The sequence below is a fragment of the Choloepus didactylus genome, chromosome 2 (assembly GCF_015220235.1).
Source record: "Choloepus didactylus isolate mChoDid1 chromosome 2, mChoDid1.pri, whole genome shotgun sequence".
Classification (NCBI taxonomy): domain Eukaryota; kingdom Metazoa; phylum Chordata; class Mammalia; order Pilosa; family Megalonychidae; genus Choloepus; species Choloepus didactylus.
In genome coordinates this window covers 16,840,792-16,860,882 of record NC_051308.1, presented here as the reverse complement: position 1 = coordinate 16,860,882, position 20,091 = coordinate 16,840,792, and the positions used below count along the sequence as shown (strand labels likewise).

The following is a 20,091-nucleotide window of genomic DNA, read 5'->3' as shown; positions in this document are numbered from 1 at the left end:
CGGGCTGCTAAAAATAGGCAGATACAATGTTAAGCTGCATTAATATATGTATGGATAATTGTTTCCTCTATTTTTCATGGTTCAAATCATGTCTTAAATATTAGGTTTGGGTTGTTTCAGAAGACAAAACCTTAAAAGTTGGGAAGCTGCAATGAAACACTAAGAAGAAACATTGTCAGATAGTTGAGTGACTTGCTGACAATGTAGTGAACTTTCCTTGATTAGAAGAGTTCAAACTAGAATATTAGTTTCGTGAGTGTGGATTTTTCTGTACTGTTCACCCTGTGTCCCCATTGCTAAAATAGCACGTAGTCGACACACAGTTGTTGAAAGTGTGAATGAAAGACTAACCATCTCTTAGGGAGGATGTTCTCAAGGGGAATTCCTATGTTAGAGGGGCAGGATGGTCTCAAAAGGTCAGTTCCTCTGCTGAAATTGTATGATTTTAAATTCCTCAAGGACCAAGAATTCTAAGAAAGAAATGATTAACTGATAACATAGTAAACTAAATTATAGTATTAGTAGAGGTAATTTGAGCCCAGCCACTTTATGGCTTTTTATGTATTTTCTGTCTGTTGCTTAATTTTGCTTCAGGCTCTTAGGTGCTTTAATGACACAGTAATGAAATGCTGACCTTTCTCCCCTTCTCGTCACCAAGATAGATTTGGCTAGTCTGAGTGGCTAGTTAGGAAATCCCTGGTGCCCTCATCAGATAAGAAGGTGACTGTCCCAGTTTGGGGAGAATTGTTCTCAGTAATGGTTTACAATGTCTGTGTTCCTCTTGACAGTCCGTAAGAATGGCAACCCACTCTTTCCAGTAATGCTGTTTATTTAATACAAAAATCAATAACTCTGGGGGTGCCTCTGCTGCTCATGAACTAGTGACAAATAATGAGAGGAGGAAGAAACAGATAATGAGATGTAAAAGCATGTCTGATCTGGAAACCAGAGATGTTGATGTGCTATGTTAACCTATCACATTGATATGTAGTACAAACATAGTGTACCCGGAATCATGTTGTATTTCTTAAGAGATTTGATATGCAGACCAAAAGATATCCATCCTTGTTCTTGGTTTCTTTCTGTTTCTTTTGATGCGATTGTTCTCTTCCATTATAGAGCACCAAAACTACTTTGGAATAGATGAAAACCTTGGCCCTGTGGCAATAAGTATCCGGAGAGAGAAGGTCGAAGATGCCAAGGAAAAAGAAGGATCCCAGTTCAATTATCGGGTAGCTTTCAGGACTAGTGAGGTAATGGAGCTGCAGTGCATTGTTATTGTCCTTGGGCTAAAGTCTAAAGACAGATAAAAACTTTGTTTAGGCACTTGATGGGGAGATACCCTCTTTAGGGCATGTTTGCCTGTTGGTGTTGTGACTTCTGTTAATTATTTACCACTGATTTGTGTAAAGATTTGTGTATACAAGTATCTCCATAACTAACATAGAGGGCATAAAACTGAATACAAATATCAGTTTATACACAATATTAGATTATAACTGTAACTGATAATTTTTGAATACTTGCCATATATTTGGCATTTTTCTAAGTGCTTTACATGTATTTCCTTATTTAATCCTTATGAGTGCCCACCTACCCTTTTATTTTTCTCAAGACTGCATTTTATTGATTTATTAATTTGGACTCTTTCCCAAGGAAGGCTTACCCTGGGATCACATTAATGTGGACCTTAGTAGCACATCAGTTGCTCCAGCAGCTCATAGCAGCAGAGCTGGGATTGGGACCTTGGCTAGCTGCCTCCAGAGCCAGGCTCTTCCCTCCTGAAGGAAGGGTCTGAGAGGACGATTTCCAGGGCACAGGCAGAATTTGTAAAACCACGTTCAATATGAGTGCTGTGGTTTGTTTTAGTCATGATATTGTTAATTTCTTAATGTTAACTAACATTAAAGAATGATTTTAACATTTATGGTAATTATGGTTCCTGTATAAAAATTCTAAAACTTGTTATGGATGTTAAGTGCTAATGATTTTCAAAAATGGAAGGTTCGTCACTGCCCTCCCCCTACGTGGGATCTGACACCCAGGGGAGTGAATCTCCCTGGTAACGTGGAATATGACTCCCGGGGAGGAATCTAGACCCGTCATCATGGGATGGAGAACATCTTCTTGACCAAAAGGGGGATGTGAAATGAAATGAAACAAGCTTCAGTGGCAGAGAGATTCCAAAAGGAGCCGAGAGGTCACTCTGGTGGGCACTCTTATGCACAATATAGACAACCCTTTTTAGGTTTTAATGTATTGAAATAGCTAGCAGTAAATACCTGAAACTATCAAACTACAACCCAGTAGCCTTGAATCTTGAAGGCAGTTGTTTAACAATGGAGCTTACAAGGGGTGACAATGTGATTGTTAAAGCCATGTGGCTCACAATCCCTTTATCCAGTGTATGGATGGATGAGTAGAAAAACGGAGGGGTGGGGGGTGTGGAAGGTTTGAGGGGCTAAGACAGGGAGGACAGACATGAGCTATACAATGCATCCCAAACAATCTAGCACAGCAAATCAGATTGCCCACTGTGGAGTGATTGTTTGAATAGTATTTTTACCAGCAGAGTATCATACTTATTACATTGAATGACCCAGGTTAATTCCTTGCTTGTCCTTTTTGAGGAAAAGTGAGATTTGTTATACCAGAGGCACACCACTTATAGCTGAAGAAGTAGAGATGCTGATTTATATAAAGAATTAGATCTGGCCTGTACTTTAAGCCTTTTTTTTTTTTTTTTTAACCCATTTTAAATTAGAGGGGTATATATTTGAAAAATAATACAGAATGTAAATTTTGCTTGACTCCCTTCCAGATCATACTGACAGAGGGAAGAGAGACCTTTTCTCATTAAATGTATGAGCATTTGAATCACTGTGCATCTTACCTAATACTTAAGTATTCTGGTGATGTAAACTCTAGACTGGATATGTATAAGGGAAAGCCACTCTCTTGATGTGGCATATTTTAAGTTATAGACCTATACTGTCTAATTCGGTAGCCACTAGGCATATGTGGCTATTTAAATTTAAAGTAATTACAATTAAATAAAATGAGAAAATCAGTTCCTCAGTCATTCCAGCCACATTTCAAGTGTTCAATAGCCACATGTGCAGGCAGAGAACATTCTTATTACAGAAAGTTCTATTGGGCAATGGTATTATAGAGCATTTTATACTGGGAGTTTTCCCCTTCTTTATATTGGGTCTGAAGCCTGTATAGAGGATAGTGATCCCATGCTTTCATGGCGTATTTGAGGACATGTAACAAATCATAAAGCACAGTTCAGTATTGGTCTTCTCAGCCCTGAATAAACCTGCATATCCATGTCACGGGATAACCTTGTTAAGCTGAAGGAGTTGTTAGCAATGGAAAATTAAAACAGAAGAAGAGAACAAAGGGAGTGGCAGAAAACAAGGTGTACAGAAATGGACAAAATAAAAAAGGAAGTATGGAAGAAAAGTGGTTATGGTTAGGCATATTCTCATTTCCTCCGGGTTCCTCCTCAATGTAATTCACAAGTTGGGAACAGAAAATTGTAGGAATGTCTTATTTTCCATTACAGTGCTTTGTCTTCCTCCTCATTCTTTAGACACATGTCTGATTATTTCAGCCTAGCCTGCCTTATCCCTAATACCTGTATATTTTTTGTTGTTGAAAGACTAATCGAGTGTTGATTTTACTTCTTCAAATTGAGTGTTTTGTCTCCTTTGCCCTGCTCAAAAAAGAGCCTTGCCTCTCTTCTTCTTTTTGTAAGGCGACTAAAAGTTATGTCTTGAATAGGTAACCAGGAATGAATATTAATTAAATATTAGTAAATATTGATTGAAGTCTTATTTTCTTTCCTGCAGCTTACAACACTGAGAGGAGCAATTTTAGAAGATGCTATACCTTCTACTGCTCGGCATGGTACTGCACGAGGACTACCTCTCAAAGAAGTTCTAGAATATGTCATTCCAGAGCTGAGCATTCAGTGCCTGAGACAGGCTTCAAATTCACCCAAGGTCTTGGAACAGCTCCTGAAGCTTGATGAACAAGGGGTATGTGTAATGTGTGAGAGTATATGTTTATGTCTATGTGTCTAAACATTTTCAAATTTTCTCCTCCATCTTTCTTTTAAAACCATTTATTTTTAACGCCTTATAGCATTTTCTCTCTAGCTTTCCCCAAATATACCTTTATGCTAGTTTAGAAACATGACACCCTTATTGTATGCATAATATACCTCCTGCTGAGTTGTGACTTGTCTGATTGTACAATTATTAGATGTAGGTAGTATCTTTTCCCAAGGTTTAAGAAACTCATGTTGACCTTTTCTCTGAACAAACATTTATTCTTGTCTTGTATATGCAAGCCATCATGTTAACAGATGGACATGAACAGCATGAATTGAGAAGATTGAAAATGACTAAGACCTGCTCTCTACCCCATTTGGCCAAAAAGACCAAGAGTACAAAGGACTCTAAAAGGCAGTGTATGGTAATTGATCTTGGCAAAGTATAAACACAGTGAGTGCTTTGGGAGAAGAAGAATTAACATCTGGCTGGGCAAATTTCTTGAAAGACATGGCATTTTTACTGGGCCTTTAGGCTTAGGTAGGATTTCAACATGGAAAGAATGAGTAGTTGGTTGTTTCAGGAAACTGACTAATCTAGTTTCTTTACAAGAAAAGGGTACATAAAGGAAGGCTATGAAAATAAGACCAAGAAAGTAAGTTGAATGCTAGGCCAGGGAGTTTACACGTGGTTCCAGAGGCAGTCGGGAGCCATTAGAGATTTTCCAGAAGGAGGTCACATGATCAGAACTGTGTTTAGAAAGATTATTCTGGCCAAAGGGGATTGGACAGGCTGATGAAGGTGGAGACTGGTGGTGGCCTAGAGCTCAATTATGTGATTATTGATATTGTCCAGGAGAGAATTAATGATGGACAGAATTGGGATGGTGAAAATGGAGAAATCTTCTAAGTTTCAAGTTATCTTCTGGTTATATTCAAAATAACTTGTGGGGAAAACAGAGCTGTAGGTACCCAAGTATATATAATTTATTTTAAATGAATGGATTTGTTAAATGCCTGCTTTTTTTTTTTTTTTTTTAAACACAAAAGGACAATGGTGATACATCTTTTCAGAATTCCCCATGCTTTCTTTTGCATGTTTTAGAGGGAGTGTGAGGTATCTTTTGGTTGTCTCAGTAATATTCATTGTAGTGAAGTAGAATGTTTGATACTTCAGATGGCTGGAATTCTAAAGTGATAAAATTGCAATTGAACTGTCTAACAAGTTAACACTGAATTATTAGCAAAAAAGAAGCAGGCACTTTAACATTCAAAATGAATAATCCTGAAATCTGTCAGTCTTTAGAATTAAAGACTTGACACGTTGAAAACAAAGAACAAACTAAAACTCCAACCTTGAGCTGTTGGCTTCTAAAATCATATTATACTCAGAGTTGGTTTACCAGTATTATGACTGGTAAAGTCTGTGGAATGTATAAAAGGTCCATGAAACAGTTGAGGAGAACATGCCATGTGCAGGCATAGGGAGGAGGTGTCGGGGCTGGTCCAAATCCTCAGAGTTGAAACAGGCTTAAAGGGAAGAATAGCATTTGTTTTCATTTTCAGATCCCAGGAGAATTGGTGACTTGCCACCTTATGGTGAGTTCTCCACCCCTTTATGTTTCCAGTGAATTTTTGTTCTTCCTTTAAAATAAATGACTGTGCTGAATAGCGGATGTTATTTCGATTTCCTTGCCTGGTGGGTGATATGTTTGGTCCCTTTAGGCTGCTGTGGGAGAGCTCCATAGACAGTTCTGCCTCTCCCAAGCATGAGTCACGAAGCTCTGAAGGCCCTGCTTTGTGGTAGCTGTCACCCATCTGGGGGTTCCCTTGAGGAGCAGAGAGAACCATATGGGAGTTTCAGATGACTGTCTTCCTCGTAAAATGAAGTAGGTATTAGGGATGTCTGTGCAGTAGAATAGGTCTAGTAGCTATGCCAGGCAGTTTTAAAAATTAAGTTTTTTAAAGTTCTTTTAATGAACACCTATTTACAATCCGATATCAAGAATTAATTTTGAAAATCAGGTTCTCCTTTAAACAAACCAATGTATTTCATAGCTCTGGATGCATTTCATGTGCTTTTTCTTTTGAAGTTCGACTTTGGTATATAAACTTTTACTTCTGTAATGGTGTTCAAACTTAAGCACAGTAAGTTAAGTTCCACTACTCTTAGTGGTATCTGTTTCCCATATTACATGCGGTTTCTAATACTACGTCCCATGTGACATCCAGGTTCCTAAAGGATCCTTTAAAGTTGCCACTAACCTGTTTGTTAGGATGGTTGAGAGTTTATTCCAGAGAGTGCTGTGTAAATTCATTTACGTAGTAGTGAATCTGCCCAGGACAGGATGGGCTAATTTTATTTTACTGTTGCAAGGGTGTTTTAATATTGAAAAAATATTTAAAAGATAACCTAAACTTTAACTCTACCAGTTACATATATTGTTGGTTTCTGTTTCCTAGGAGTTGTAATCCATCCAGGTTTGATGTATACTCTCTGAGTATATCTTCTCTTTATAAAGCACATTTTAGTCCTAGGAGGTACAGTAGGGTATTCAGCTAATTCATTCCATCTTCAAGTTTGGTAAGATGTTTTGAGGAAGATGACTAAATGCAATGGAGAATTATAAGGACTAATTATTAAGCAGGACCTTAAAGGCTTCATAGATTTAATCTACATGGTTTTACTTCTCAAATTCTAAAATCCTTTTTTTTTTTTCCTCTTTAAGAAGATCCTGCTAATTTATGTAATAAGAAAGTTCATAAAATTATATACTTTGACTTTTTAAAATAATTATTCAGATAAATTATAATAGGTCACTATCTTAAACAATATTATGACATCTTTGGCAAGATGATTAATTTATTTGTAAGGCCACCATCCCCATCTCCTACCCCCAGTCCTCCAGATGTATACATTTACTTGCATATCAAGTTTGCTTCAAATGAATTAAAGTAGATATAAGTGCATGAGAGTGCATGCTCAGACCTAGAAGATTGAGTCACAAGAATGCAGTGGAAGTGGTTTATTGCACACTTGAATTTGTTTTCAAAGGAGTTCTGAGGCTTTGTTTATTTTGACACCTTCATTTAAATTTTCTTGTCAATATTGACAAGGTTTCTGGCCATAGGAATTAGCAGTCTGTGTTTGTCCTGTCCCAAGAACAAAATAAGAAGTGCTGGATTGTCTGCCTGTCTGTGCAGATGGTGTGTTATGTCCAGCTCTCAGCACTAAGGTGGTATGGAATTTGACAAGTGAGTATTTTTCATTTGCCGTAGTATTCTTGCCCACCAGACTAGTTCAACCCCAGAACTGTGGAATGACTGTAATTCGTATCAGACCAGTTAAAGGTCAGTGCAGTGGGTTGAGTGTTTAGGCCCAGCCTGAGGTGTAGAGGGGTTAGAAATGAAACATTGGTCTGATAGAATTGGATATTTTATTGCATGGGGATCTGGAGTCTCTAATATGCCCTATCATGATTAAGCTGAAGAGTATGTTCTTAGTTTTTTGATATATTAAGAAGTAATGCTTGATCTTATGTTTAGATTGTTTTCACAAGTTTTATTACGAAAGAGAGTCAGGGAATGTAGATCCTCTTCATTGAGTAATTCATTATATTATATTTGGTACTAGCAGCTATTTGTAATAAACAAGTCATGATGTTTTATTCTGAGTCATCAGAGATATTTATCCTGAGTTACATTTCTTGAGCCACTCATCTGGCAACGCTCATCAAAAGAGGCCTGGTCACTGAATACCTATACCTCTTAAACTTGTGTATTACACATACTATGCTGTTTATTATCGAGTGTTTTCACTGGAGCTAGAGCTTGGGCTGACAGGCCTCTGGGCAGCTCTAATTAAAATCCAGGGGGTTTTAATCTCTTTTAGCCACTTCCCTGATTCTCTTTGGTCCAGAGGCTTCAGGGATGAAAACACAAATCCTTTTCATGGTTAGGATCTAGACACAGGCTGGCTTGTCCAATGGCTGGGAGGAGAGGGGGTATGAAGTTGGCAGGGTGTGGGTTACAGATGGCATTGCAGGGTCCCTAAGAGAAAGCTGCAGCAAGCAAAGAAGTCTCACAAGATTTCAGTTCTCCAGTTATCTGACCTTTGGCTGAATGAGAGTCAACAAGAAATGTGTCAAGTCCATAAGACTCAGGGAATGAGAGAGAGATTGTGCCAGTGTCGCGCGAGGGCTTTGCTTAACTAGCATGAGACCACCCCTTGCCCCAGGCCATGGGACCCCGAGCAGCTCTGCTCTATGCCTCCTGCCCCAAAGAGATGGACTTGAAAAGAACAAGGGAGTTCCCTGTTGAGATCCCTAAGACAGACTGGAAGAAGGCCAATATGTGGCTAAGGGGCATTGGAGATAAGGGTGACACACACAGATGTGGTATCTAGAGGGGAGTGGCAGATGGTGTTGACAGTGCTCTGAGGAAAGGACTGGCAAACTGGACAGCATCTACTAGGGCAGAGCAAGCATTGTGTGTGAGGATGATTGTATGATAGGTGCCCCTTTCTCTGGTAGGTGCAGAAGAAACAGCAGATACTAATATGCACAGGCATTTGGGCCCAATGGGACATTTGAGATATACGCACCAGCCCTAATCATTCTACAGTATTTCTGGTGGACTGTCATTAAGGCAAAGGCCAGATAACTGGAGAGCTGAAATTTTCCTCTGAGAGTGAAAGAGAAGTCAAACTAACGTGATATCCAGGATGTGAAGCCATCATTTTGAGGGTATGCTGTAATATTAAGATTCTGACAGTCACTTACATCTTCAACATCTGTGATAATACACACTAATAAGTGTTTTCCTAATGTACTTGAAGGTTGTGAAATATCCTTTGAATCACTCAGGAGTAATTAATGTTTATAATGAGATATATTTATTGTATTTAACATTTTTTTAAAGATGATGGGCTGTTTGCAGTAACTATGGTATCTCATTTATTTGTATAATTGAGTGAATCAGAAATATTTATCCTTCAATCTCTGCATAAATGGAAGTCTTTTTTTTTTTTTCTTGACCCTAGTAAAGAACTAGTTTGATAAAATGCATTGTACTAGATATTAAGGAACTTAAGCACACCATCTCATAGCCTCACAACCCAAGGTCGAATCATTAGCTTCACTGTGCTACCGAGGAGCTTGTGGTTGCCCAGACCCATGCACTTTCCACCATGCAACCTGATCCATCAAATAGAAATGCAGCTGATTCAGTCCAATTGTAAATGTGTTATGCTTCCTTTTATATTCTCCTACAGCACTTCAGAAAAGTCAGAATGCACTCAGAATCTAGTGGTGGCTGATTCTATGTGCTCACCTCTAAATCTATTCTAACATGAAATGAAATGTTTCCTGCATTCTGCTTAGATTACCAAGCAGGTGTCTCTGTACCGTTCTTGCATTGTATGTTGTCATTAGGTAATGCAGATGAAACTGCTTTTATCACTTGGCTGCTCAAGGGAAATGAGTATCATTTTGCCTTATTTTACTGATATAGTCAGCTATGAATTTTGATTAAGGCTCTATTTTACAGCTTGATAATAAAAGTGAACAGTGTTTTGGATTGATGTCTTTTGGGAATCGGTGATGTCTGATAATCTGTCAATCTTTGTGGCTCAGATTGCTGGAAGTAAGATTAAGAGTGCTGATTTCATGAGTGAGAAATGGTTCCTCTTTGGGGAAAGTAGGAAAGCTGTAGAAACGGATCCAGTACATATAACTTCCATTATGACACGGGACTGACTGTGAGATAGCAATGCTATTAAAATTTTTCATGGTGCATTGTATATTTAGTAATGTTTTCTTTTCAAGACAGTAAACATGTAAGAAATGACTGTACTAAAGCCAGAGTTACTTTTTTAGAAACAAAACATTATTCTATTTACATATATATATCACAATTTCCACTGGGACTCTTTCCTTACCAGACCTTAATTTGATTTGCTTTTCCTAACAGCCTTACATATTTCACATAAATATGTTCAAATTTTTAAAAAAGCATTAGAAACAAGAGAAGGAAGACTTTTAAAAGCTCATGGCCTTTTCTCTGACTTGGAAGGTAATGTTAATCACTATATGGAGTGTATAAAACTAAGTATTTCCACAGTTGTATTTTTTCAGTAGATGATTTAACTAGATTTCCTGTCCTTTCTGGAAACCTGGCTAATTTCATCTGGCCATAGACGTACCTTATATTTCTTGCAGTGTCTAACATTTCTCCAGCAGTATTTTGGAAATTTCTGACTTTGTTTTGTAGCATCTTCCATTATGATAGTTGCTTACTGTTTTGCTTATTTGCCTATGGGGATTACTCTGGCATGTGTTCTGAAAATGGAATTCTAAGCTTCTATAATTTTGTTTTTCTTGAAGTTATACTCTTTGCCAAGTAACTACATTTCTCCTCCGTTTCAGCTGAGCTTTCAGCACAAGATTGGGATCCTTTATTGCAAAGCAGGCCAGAGCACAGAGGAAGAGATGTATAACAATGAGACAGCAGGACCAGCTTTTGAAGAATTCCTTGATCTTCTGGGCCAGAGAGTGCGGCTGAAAGGATTTAGTAAATATCGAGCTCAGCTAGACAATAAAAGTAAGCTTCATATTTTTGTGTGCAAGCAAGTTGAATTCTCCAAAAGTAGGCAGATCACATAAATCTAAGCTAGTGATCACATGCCCTCATGTTCTTGACCCCAGAAGCAGCCTCGCAAGCTTATTTGGGATGGAGTTTAGATTTCCTCAGATGAGCAAAGAAAGCACATTTCTCAAGAGGTATGTGCTTCACATCAGAAGCTCAGAAGGTCAATTCTTTTTCCTTTGTAACACCAACATAGAGATTCCCTAGGGTTTGATGAAAAATCTTTTAATATTTCCTTCTTTCTTCGGCCTGACCTCTTCTATTTCACCCTCATTTCCAGTATACCAAGGATGAGCACTGCATTCATTTCTGAGACAAAATATTAGCACGTTCATTTATGTCATGCTATCAAGCTTATTTTGTTTGTTTCAGGGTTCAAAACTTGAACAGAGGAGTTGGAACAGTGATTTAAAAGTGAATGCATTGTATGTTTCTATAACCTTAGTCAGGTTCTCTTGAGTGGCACGTATTCTAAGAGAAGTGTGCCACCAATGACTGGCCAACTTGAAACATTTTAAACCCTCCTATGGCATATGATTTTCTCTAATATCTTCATTTCGATAATTATATACCTTAAGGTGCTCATAAATTCTATATTTTTTAATCTTTATATTTGTGGTGCTGGTTATTTGCTGTCCATCCTTAAAATACCACACTCGGTAATTTTGCTTGATCTGTTAATAAAAACAAATGAACTCGAGACTCTAACTTAGCTAGACACTCAACTTGGGGGTTCCTTGTGAGCCCTAGTGCCTTCCTGGTTTGCAGGAACTTGAGACCAAGAGTGGTGACAGGAGAGCGTTCAATGTTGGAGAGCCTGACTGTGGCAGAGCCTGGGTGGGAATGAACGGGGGCCTGGTGGCTGTGCAGCTCTCCGTCTACTATCCCTCAGTCTCCAAGCCCTACTCACAAAATCTAGTCAACTTGAGACCCTTATGACACTCCGTCTAGATCACGGTTGTGTTTTTTTATTTAATGATCCATGTCATTATGTGCCTGTCCTCAGTTCTCAATTTTTAGATCAATTTTTGAAAGTTACAATATACTGTAATTGTAACTTTCAAAAATTTTGAAAATTTTCAAAATATGAAATATGAAAATTCTGAACATTCAAAATATGAAAATCCATATATTTTAAGAAAGATAAATGAAGCCTTTCTTTCCTTTTCAAAATCCCTTTATCTACAAACCCCCCTCCACCCCAGAGGGATGCTGTTATATGCTGTTATAGCCTTCCCAGTTGAAAAATCACTGACCAGAACTCCTGTTACTTATCAGTATGCGTCATTTCTCTTGAGCAGGTTGGATTGAGAAAAAGTTTTAAGAACTCCTGATCAGTATATTCCATAAAACTGTTACATAGATAATCCAAAGTATTTTTCCTAGTAGGGAATCAGCAATTTTGAATATTTTTATAACATTGGAAATGTCTTTGAAATATTACAGGTGCATTACTAAGCACCTTTGTTCAAAGAGGTAATAAACCTAAGAGCTAATTTTTATACGAATATTCAAGGATAAGGATTTTTATGAGCAAGGCATTTTGTTAGGTACTGTGTGGCTTACAACGAAGTCTAATTCCTTCAGCAGAGAGGAGATATACTTTAAGAATTGTATTTCAAGGAGTGATCAAATAAATGTTATATCTTTTATGGAACAGACAAACAAAAATCTCCTAAAATTTAGGAGAATTGAGTTCTAGTTCTCCGCCTATAGGACCTTGGTCAAATTTGGGCTTCAGTTTCCTCACAAATAAAATTCAGCGTGTTGGGCTAGAATGTCTCAGATGTCCCTTCCAGCTCTAAAATGGATTGGTTCTCTCAAGTTCAAAATGAAATGGAGTAGGAAAAGGGGGGTATGCAAGCCGCTAAGATGCTTAGCTAGCCAGAGAGGAGTGTAGACACCAGGCCCGGGGCAGTGTTTGGTCTAGGTGTGGAGAATGTCGAAACTAGAGAATGCCATATGATGGTAGAGCTTCTTGGTTTACTTTCTCCATTGCCATGCTGATGTTTGAGATAAAAACTTTAAAAATATTTAATTTCAGAAATTTATTTATTATTACTTTAGATAGACAAACTGATCACATTTTGTCCCTCACTCCACCCAACCAACATACATTTTTCTTCTTTCACTGCAGTTTCCTGAATCGGAAACATGTTCACTAGACTCTTAAGTGTCTGTCATCATTTCTTTTACTGAATTTTAACATCCTAATGACAGCGTCTTGATGGGAGTAATTGAACGTACCCAAACTCTTCCATAATACGACCGCCATTATTGTTAACAGTGATGAAGTTCTTTATTAAAGGAGCTTTTTTTTTAAATCCATATAACTGTGCTTGCTTACTTCAAAGTAATGTTCTTTGTCAAGATTGAGACAAGAGATGTAAAATGGAATACCTCAAAGTCCTGTGAAAAATAACAAATATGCTGGCTCTATTTAATGAATAGCTATAAGAGAAAATACCTTTATTTGGGGAATACTTGATATGCAGATTATTAGAATGAAATTCTGTTTGGCCACATGGAGGTGATTTATCGATATTGCTATGTGAATACTTGAAGTATTCCCTTTAGTCATGAAATTACCTCACGAGTCCCTTTTCAGAGTGTCAAAAAACTTTATTTATGTTTTTAGAGATTTTTCTGGACCATCTCTGAACCAGACAAATATATTGGAAAGACATACTATAGGATTTAGAAAGAAAATAATAAAGGCCAATGAAGGTTTAAAATTTTAATGTTTTAAAGTAAATATGTATATTTTATGTTAAAAACATTTTAACCCAAGGTGACTGCTCTCTGCAGTTTGTACAGCAAACAAAATGAAATAAACTTCATTTTAAATGATGTTGCATACCAGTGTTTCTGATTGTTTAAAAAACAGAAAAATAAACCTAAATGTAAATTAAGAATTGGGAAAGGCAGTCCTGTATTCTGTGTACAACTTACTTTCTATGTTTTTGTCTTCATTTATCCATATGCAAAGTGATTTGAAATTATACCTCTAAATGATTACTTAAATATTTTATAGTCATCGCTCTGGTTCAGGTGTCTGAAACTCTAAATCTGAGGTAATTTCATTGACAATACAAATGGTTTTGAATTTGTAAAAAATCATTCTGCTTTTCAAAAAAAGATGAATAGCTTTATGATTAATGAGGGTTCAGATGGCATCTTTTTCTTTTAATGTGTTTTAGTGTATAATACACATTACGAAAGAGACCACATTTCATTCTCCATAGTCTTAATTTATATGATTGTCTAATATAGTATTTCCAGTTTAAAGGAGAAAAATTCATTGCTTCATTCAGCAAAAGAAAATTTAAAATAATTTTTTTCCTATTTCCATATTATGTTAATTCTGTTTCTTTTTTCTGGGTCCTGGAAAATCAAATGCACAAGAATAACTTAAGAAATGACTGCAAACAAATACTTACATACAGAAAGAGGGGCAAAGGTAACTCCTGGTTGGTTCATATCCGTCACATATCACATCCAGACCTGTGCTGAGCCAAACCTCCAGCTTCTCCCCTCCTTTGCTCAACTGTACGCTTTGTAGCAGGACCTAACCCCTAGAGAGTCTTCTGAATCAGCTCTGTGAACATGAGAACCCAGAAGAAAAGAGGAAACCATGCTTTCAGTAAAAAAGAGCCGAAGCATGTAGGAGAGAGCAGACGAAGAGAAAACTAAACACTTGGGCCACAGACATGGGTTAGAAAGCAGTAGAAACAGTGTGTGTTGAGAGAACAAGATGATCGACATCAAGACACTGGGAGTTTATAGTTTGTTTTTTCCCCACTCAAACTGCCTTTTGTAATAATGACCTCCTAAGTATAAAAGTCCTAATTTTGTAGTTGTCTGACTGCTTTTTTTTTTTATCTTCATTTTATTGAGATATATTCACATACCACGCAGTCATACAAAACAAATCGTACATTCGATTGTTCACAGTACCATTACATAGTTGTACATTCATCACCTAAATCAATCCCTGACACCTTCATTACCACACACACAAGAATAACAAGAATAATAATTAGAGTGAAAAAGAGCAATTGAAGTAAAAAAGAACACTGGGTACCTTTGTCTGTTTGTTTCCTTCCCCTATTTTTCTACTCATCCATCCATAAACTAGACAAAGTGGAGTGTGGTCCTTATGGCTTTCCCAATCCCATTGTCACTCCTCATAAGCTACATTTTTATACAACTGTCTTCGAGATTCATGGGTTCTGGGTTGTAGTTTGATAGTTTCAGGTATCCACCACCAGCTACCCCAATTCTTTAGAACCTAAAAAGGGTTGTCTAAAGTGTGCATAAGAGTGCCCACCAGAGTGACCTCTCGGCTCCTTTTGGAATCTCTCTGCCACTGAAGCTTATTTCATTTCCTTTCACATCCCCCTTTTGGTCAAGAAGATGTTCTCCGTCCCATGATGCCGGGTCTAGATTCTTCCCCGGGAGTCATATTCCACATTGTCTGACTGCTTTTTTATCATTACTTTGTTTTTAGCTGATTCTACAGGAACTCACTCCCTGTACACTACGTACAAAGATTATGAACTCATGTTCCACGTGTCAACCATGCTGCCCTACATGCCAAACAATCGGCAGCAGGTATGTCTTCACTCAGTTACTGTGGGTACTAAAGCTGAGCTCAGCCCATTGATAACATAAATGGATTTAGAGTTTGCAAAGATTCATTTGGGGTTTTTTCCTTGAATAGCATTACAGATCTATGACTTTCCATGATTTGGGAATATTTGGGTTTTAAAGGTTTAAATTATATAAGTTTTATTGTATTTTTCCCTATAAAACTTAGAAACTCTTCCATACTCATCTTTATTGCTCACTGATCAAATCTTGAAGTGAATCAGTGTTGACTGAATCAAAAATCCATTTATATAACCTAAACTTATGTTTTTGTGTATGGGTGAATAACTTATTTATACAAAATATTATTTGCAAAATTGCTACCAATGCTACTTTGCATTATTCTTCCTAGTCCAATGTTCATTTTAAGTGATTTCGGAGCAATTTGTTTTTTCTAGAGGTTGCTTTGCATGCAAGGATTAAGTACCTATGGAAGCTTGAATGATGCATAAAGCATAATAAAATAATTTATGTAATACCTTTTCGGTATAACTATAAAATGGGTTGAACAATTTCTTTTGCAAAGACTGGTAGTAGAATTATGGTTTTGTTTCTTGTACTAGAAATATTTGCAATGTCATGTCTGCTCTGCCCATGAGTTTGAGAGGGCTTTGAGGATTGTTTGAGATAGAGAAGGATCTATGGGATAGAGATGGCTTCATTTCACATCTTACTTAGAATCTTGTAGGCTCTTAGAATATTAGAGCTGAAGACTTAAGAGAACGACTACCTTGGTTTCTGAAGATTTATTTACAGAAAGATTAGTGACATACCCAGGATCTGACAGCCAATTCATGGCATGATTTAATTTTAGGGATTTGGTTGTATTTAGATTAAATCCAGATTGAAAACAAATTGATTGTTTTCTTGTTTAGGAAACTTAGTGCTCTACTCCTTTGGTCTAAATATGTAAAAGCACCAAGTACCACATAGGAGGTGCACAATAAATATTTGACAAATAAATTATACTTAATTATTTTAGAACAGTTTTCTTTTTTTTTTTAAACTCATAAAATTCTATGAAAGTAGTATAAATCTGCAGTTTTCCAAAGAAGCTGAGCAGCCACCTCCCCTTCCCCCATTAGTAGCTGCAAGGATTTCCTTGGATGAAGTCCCGGATTCCCAGCCCAGACGTTTTACCTTAGGTGGCAACAGCTCCTCTTTTCATTTTTCTTCTCATAGTTATTGGTAGTTTGAGTTTCTTGCTATTCTCTAATACTTACCTCAATCCCTTGTCCTTCTTGAATTTTCAGTTCTTCCCACTACTCTTAAAAGCTCAGGTGCCTATCTCTAGGTCACATATTTGCATGTCTTTTGTGAGACAGAGTCACAATCACTAGATCACATGTATATACTTATATATGTTTTACCAAAACGGAGTTTTAAATCTTAAAAAATTGATTTGGAATAATGCCATACAGATTCACTGGATATTAAGAAGCTTAATGTAGACCAGTACAGTTGTCCAGTAGATACTTGTGAATCATTCACTGATTAAACTCTGTGGGAATTGTTGCCCAGAAAACTGATAGGGCTTACTCAAGCCAAGAAAATCTGCCAATACTTTAGCAGAAATGAAGCCAGAGACTTTTGACCCCAGTCATTGAGTATTCAAACCACAAAGCCCTTCCACTTCCCTAATTACTTGAGTCATTGAACTCCAGATGGAATTGGCCCTATCGTTCCACATAAGGCAACCTCTGGAGTTTTGAGGTCTGCTTAACTTCCCTGTTAGGACTGCAAAACTGGCTTCTCCTTCCTGCTTTTGACTGTATGATAACTAAACTCTCTGGGTTTATACGTTCTCTGTACCTGACTTTATTTCAATGAAACTACCCTTTTAAGATCCTACATACAAAACTCTGGAGAACACAAGAGGTGAACTATGTATGTCTTTTTTAAACTTCCCAAACTGGAGATTTAAAAAATAAAAAATTCCTACCCATTGAGACCATATGTTACAAACTCCATAGTCTAAAGACTTCTTTAGATACCGTTTTTCTTTTACTTTTGTTTGTTTTTAACTTGAGTGAGTACTCTGGCATTGATTTAGTTAGACTGATGAGGGTAGAGGTGGAAGACAGTAAAAATTCTGGGGTTTTTTTTATTGTGCTTATTGTACATGGAATTGATACGACCCTATCTGTGGTTCATTGAGAAATCTATATATACTCAACAAACTGTAAGTAAATAAGCATAACATAAAGGCGATGAATGAATAAGGCATCCACTTACCTGTGGCCTTGGGTAGGGTTTTTAGTCTCTTAAGCTTTGATATCCTTATGTATAAAATGAGGTCATGGTCTAGATGGCAAACAGTGGCTGCTTGGAACTCTGTATTGAGAAGGCTCCCAGGGTAGCCCTGAGACTCAGAGGGAAACAATGCTGTTTTTCAGAGAATCTTCTGTGTGTTTGGAGATGGGAAGAGGTGGCACACGCAAGGCATTTTTTAGACTAGATAATGTAGATCTCCCGTGAAGTTTAGAATTCTGTGATTCTCTGTCGAGGCATTCTTGATTGCAGAAGAATGTAGAGTTTTAGAGGCATGCTTCTTGGATTTGAATTCCAACTGCTAGCTTGGTGACCTTAGGCAAACCTCTTAAGTTGTAGTTTCCTTTATCCATGAAGGCCGGGTATATTTATTTGTTTTGTTCACACAAATGCACCTAAAACAGTACCAGAACATAATATTCATTCAGTACACATTTGTTGAGTGAATGAATGAAAGAAGCCTTTCTCAGATAATAATTATGAGCATTAGATGAGCTATTACATATAATGCACTTAAAACTGTGCTTAATAGATTTTAGTTATTATTTCGTAATTCATTAGCTTTAGCACACAAGTGTAATAGATGACTTAATTTTTCTGTTCTCAATTCTAAAAATCTGTTATGAAAAGGTAAGGACTGAATAGTTAAAGAAAGAGACTAATTTATCAATAATTTCAGAAAACTATTTTTACCTTAAGTTTTAATAAGATTATTTGCTAATAATGAATCATCATCAGAATGTTTTCTCTGTAGATAAATTATGTCCCTATTCAATCTTCCGACATGTACATTCCAAATTTGTTATGGGCTGTGCTAAGTCCAAAACTCTTTCCATAACCTTAGCCCTCCTCCATGACCACAAATTATGTTAATACCAAGGGTATATATACCTGAAATGACCAGCTGGCTTTGTGACTACAGTTGGAAACCACAGAATCTTGCAGAGTTAACTGGTCTGTACATGAATTGTGACTGAAACCTTGGCTTCATTAGCACCGCAGTGTTTGTGACTATTTAACTGGCCCAGACTTGTTCACGTCAGATCTAATTTCTTGCATTTGTTTTTGTAATAAACCAAGTTGAAAGCTGATTCCAAGATGTATTAAGAGTATTTAGAGAGCTCACCAAAGTTGCAGAAGAGTTTCTTTTTGGAATGTCTCTGACTTTTAAAAAGAAAACCTAGCCAGACCCAGGGAATGATGAGAAACACTCGTCTTGAAGGGTTTTCTCTTTTCAGTTAATTCACATAAATCCACCTGGACCTGTTTGGCAATCAGATCCCTTTCTCTTTGTGTGCTTGTTTCGCTACTGTTTGCTCTGCAGACAAAGTCATGTTTAAGGTATCAAGGGATATAATCAGTGGAAAGAACTTTAGGAATTAGCTGGTCCGGTGGCTTTTAAAATTCACTTTGGTAGAGAAACCCATTCTTCAAACTAAGTGTATGAAAAAGATAAAGGTAGCACAGTGCCTGGCACATAGTAAATTATTTCTTCTTCTTCCTCTTCCTCTTGTTCTTGTTTTGTTGTTGTTCTTTCTCTTCTCTTCCTCCTCCTTCTATTTCCTCCTTCTTCCTTTCTCCTTCTGCTGCTTCTTTTGATGCATGCATTAAGTTGGAGCAGTTGAGGTTGACAGGAATATTAGAGCCACATAAAATAGCTAAGGAATAAGACCAAACATGTAGGTTCTGAGATTATATTTGAAAAATATATACCAGATAATAACATAATGCCCAGTGTCAGAAGAGAGATGCTTGCATCGTCATAATCCTGTTCTCATCTTCACTTTGTTAGCACATCATTAAAAATACATATTCTTGATTTATTTCTGTTGCAAAATGTGTTCAGTATTGTTTAACCAGTTTGTATATTAACTCTTGTTATTTATAAAACATTGTGATTAATGAAATGGTAAATCATTGATGAATCATTAAAACATTAAATTTTGATCTGATCTTGTTGATCTGAGATAAGAACAGTGGAGGGCAGGGCAAGGATTTACTTCTCTAACTATTGATCTTTTATCTTTATGTGATAATTTGTACAGGTTGCCTGTACAGGGTCCCCTTTCTTATTAAACTAGTGTTCTCCATTTACGTTTTCTGTAAGAAACTTTCTTGACATCTCAAACATCAAATTCTAACCCCTGTGCACACACTTGAGTATAGAGTATATGAGTGTATGTGTGCATAAAATTTAGAAGGTCTCTTTGAAAGAGGGGAAGCCAGCCCCCCATGTGAAGGGGAGGAACTTTCCAAGCAAGAGGTTAGCAAGTGTAGAGTACATACAATAGGAATGAGGTTGGTGTGTTGTAGGGACAAAAGGGCAGTTGTCTGGAAGCTTTGTAAGGGGAGAGAAAGGAGTAGCTGATGAGACCTGAGAGATCTAATGAGGTTAAACTAGTCTGTCAACCGTGCTCATACTGAAAGGATTTTTAGATTAGAACCTAAGGATCCTGATCCAGAAA

At 37.1% G+C, this 20,091-nt stretch overlaps 1 protein-coding gene across 6 annotated transcripts in view; it reads left to right on the top strand.

Annotated features, from left to right (window-relative positions):
* The window catches only part of SIPA1L2 (signal induced proliferation associated 1 like 2), a 261,788-nt gene that overhangs the window by 163,645 nt on the left and 78,052 nt on the right, over positions 1–20,091 (top strand). For all 6 annotated transcript variants that reach the window (XM_037820966.1, XM_037820960.1, XM_037820991.1 and 3 more), the window contains 4 exons: positions 1,120–1,253; positions 3,858–4,046; positions 10,486–10,660; positions 15,216–15,319. In XM_037820966.1, coding sequence (XP_037676894.1) covers positions 1,120–1,253; positions 3,858–4,046; positions 10,486–10,660; positions 15,216–15,319 — 602 coding nt within the window. The remainder of the gene's footprint in view (positions 1–1,119; positions 1,254–3,857; positions 4,047–10,485; positions 10,661–15,215; positions 15,320–20,091) is intronic.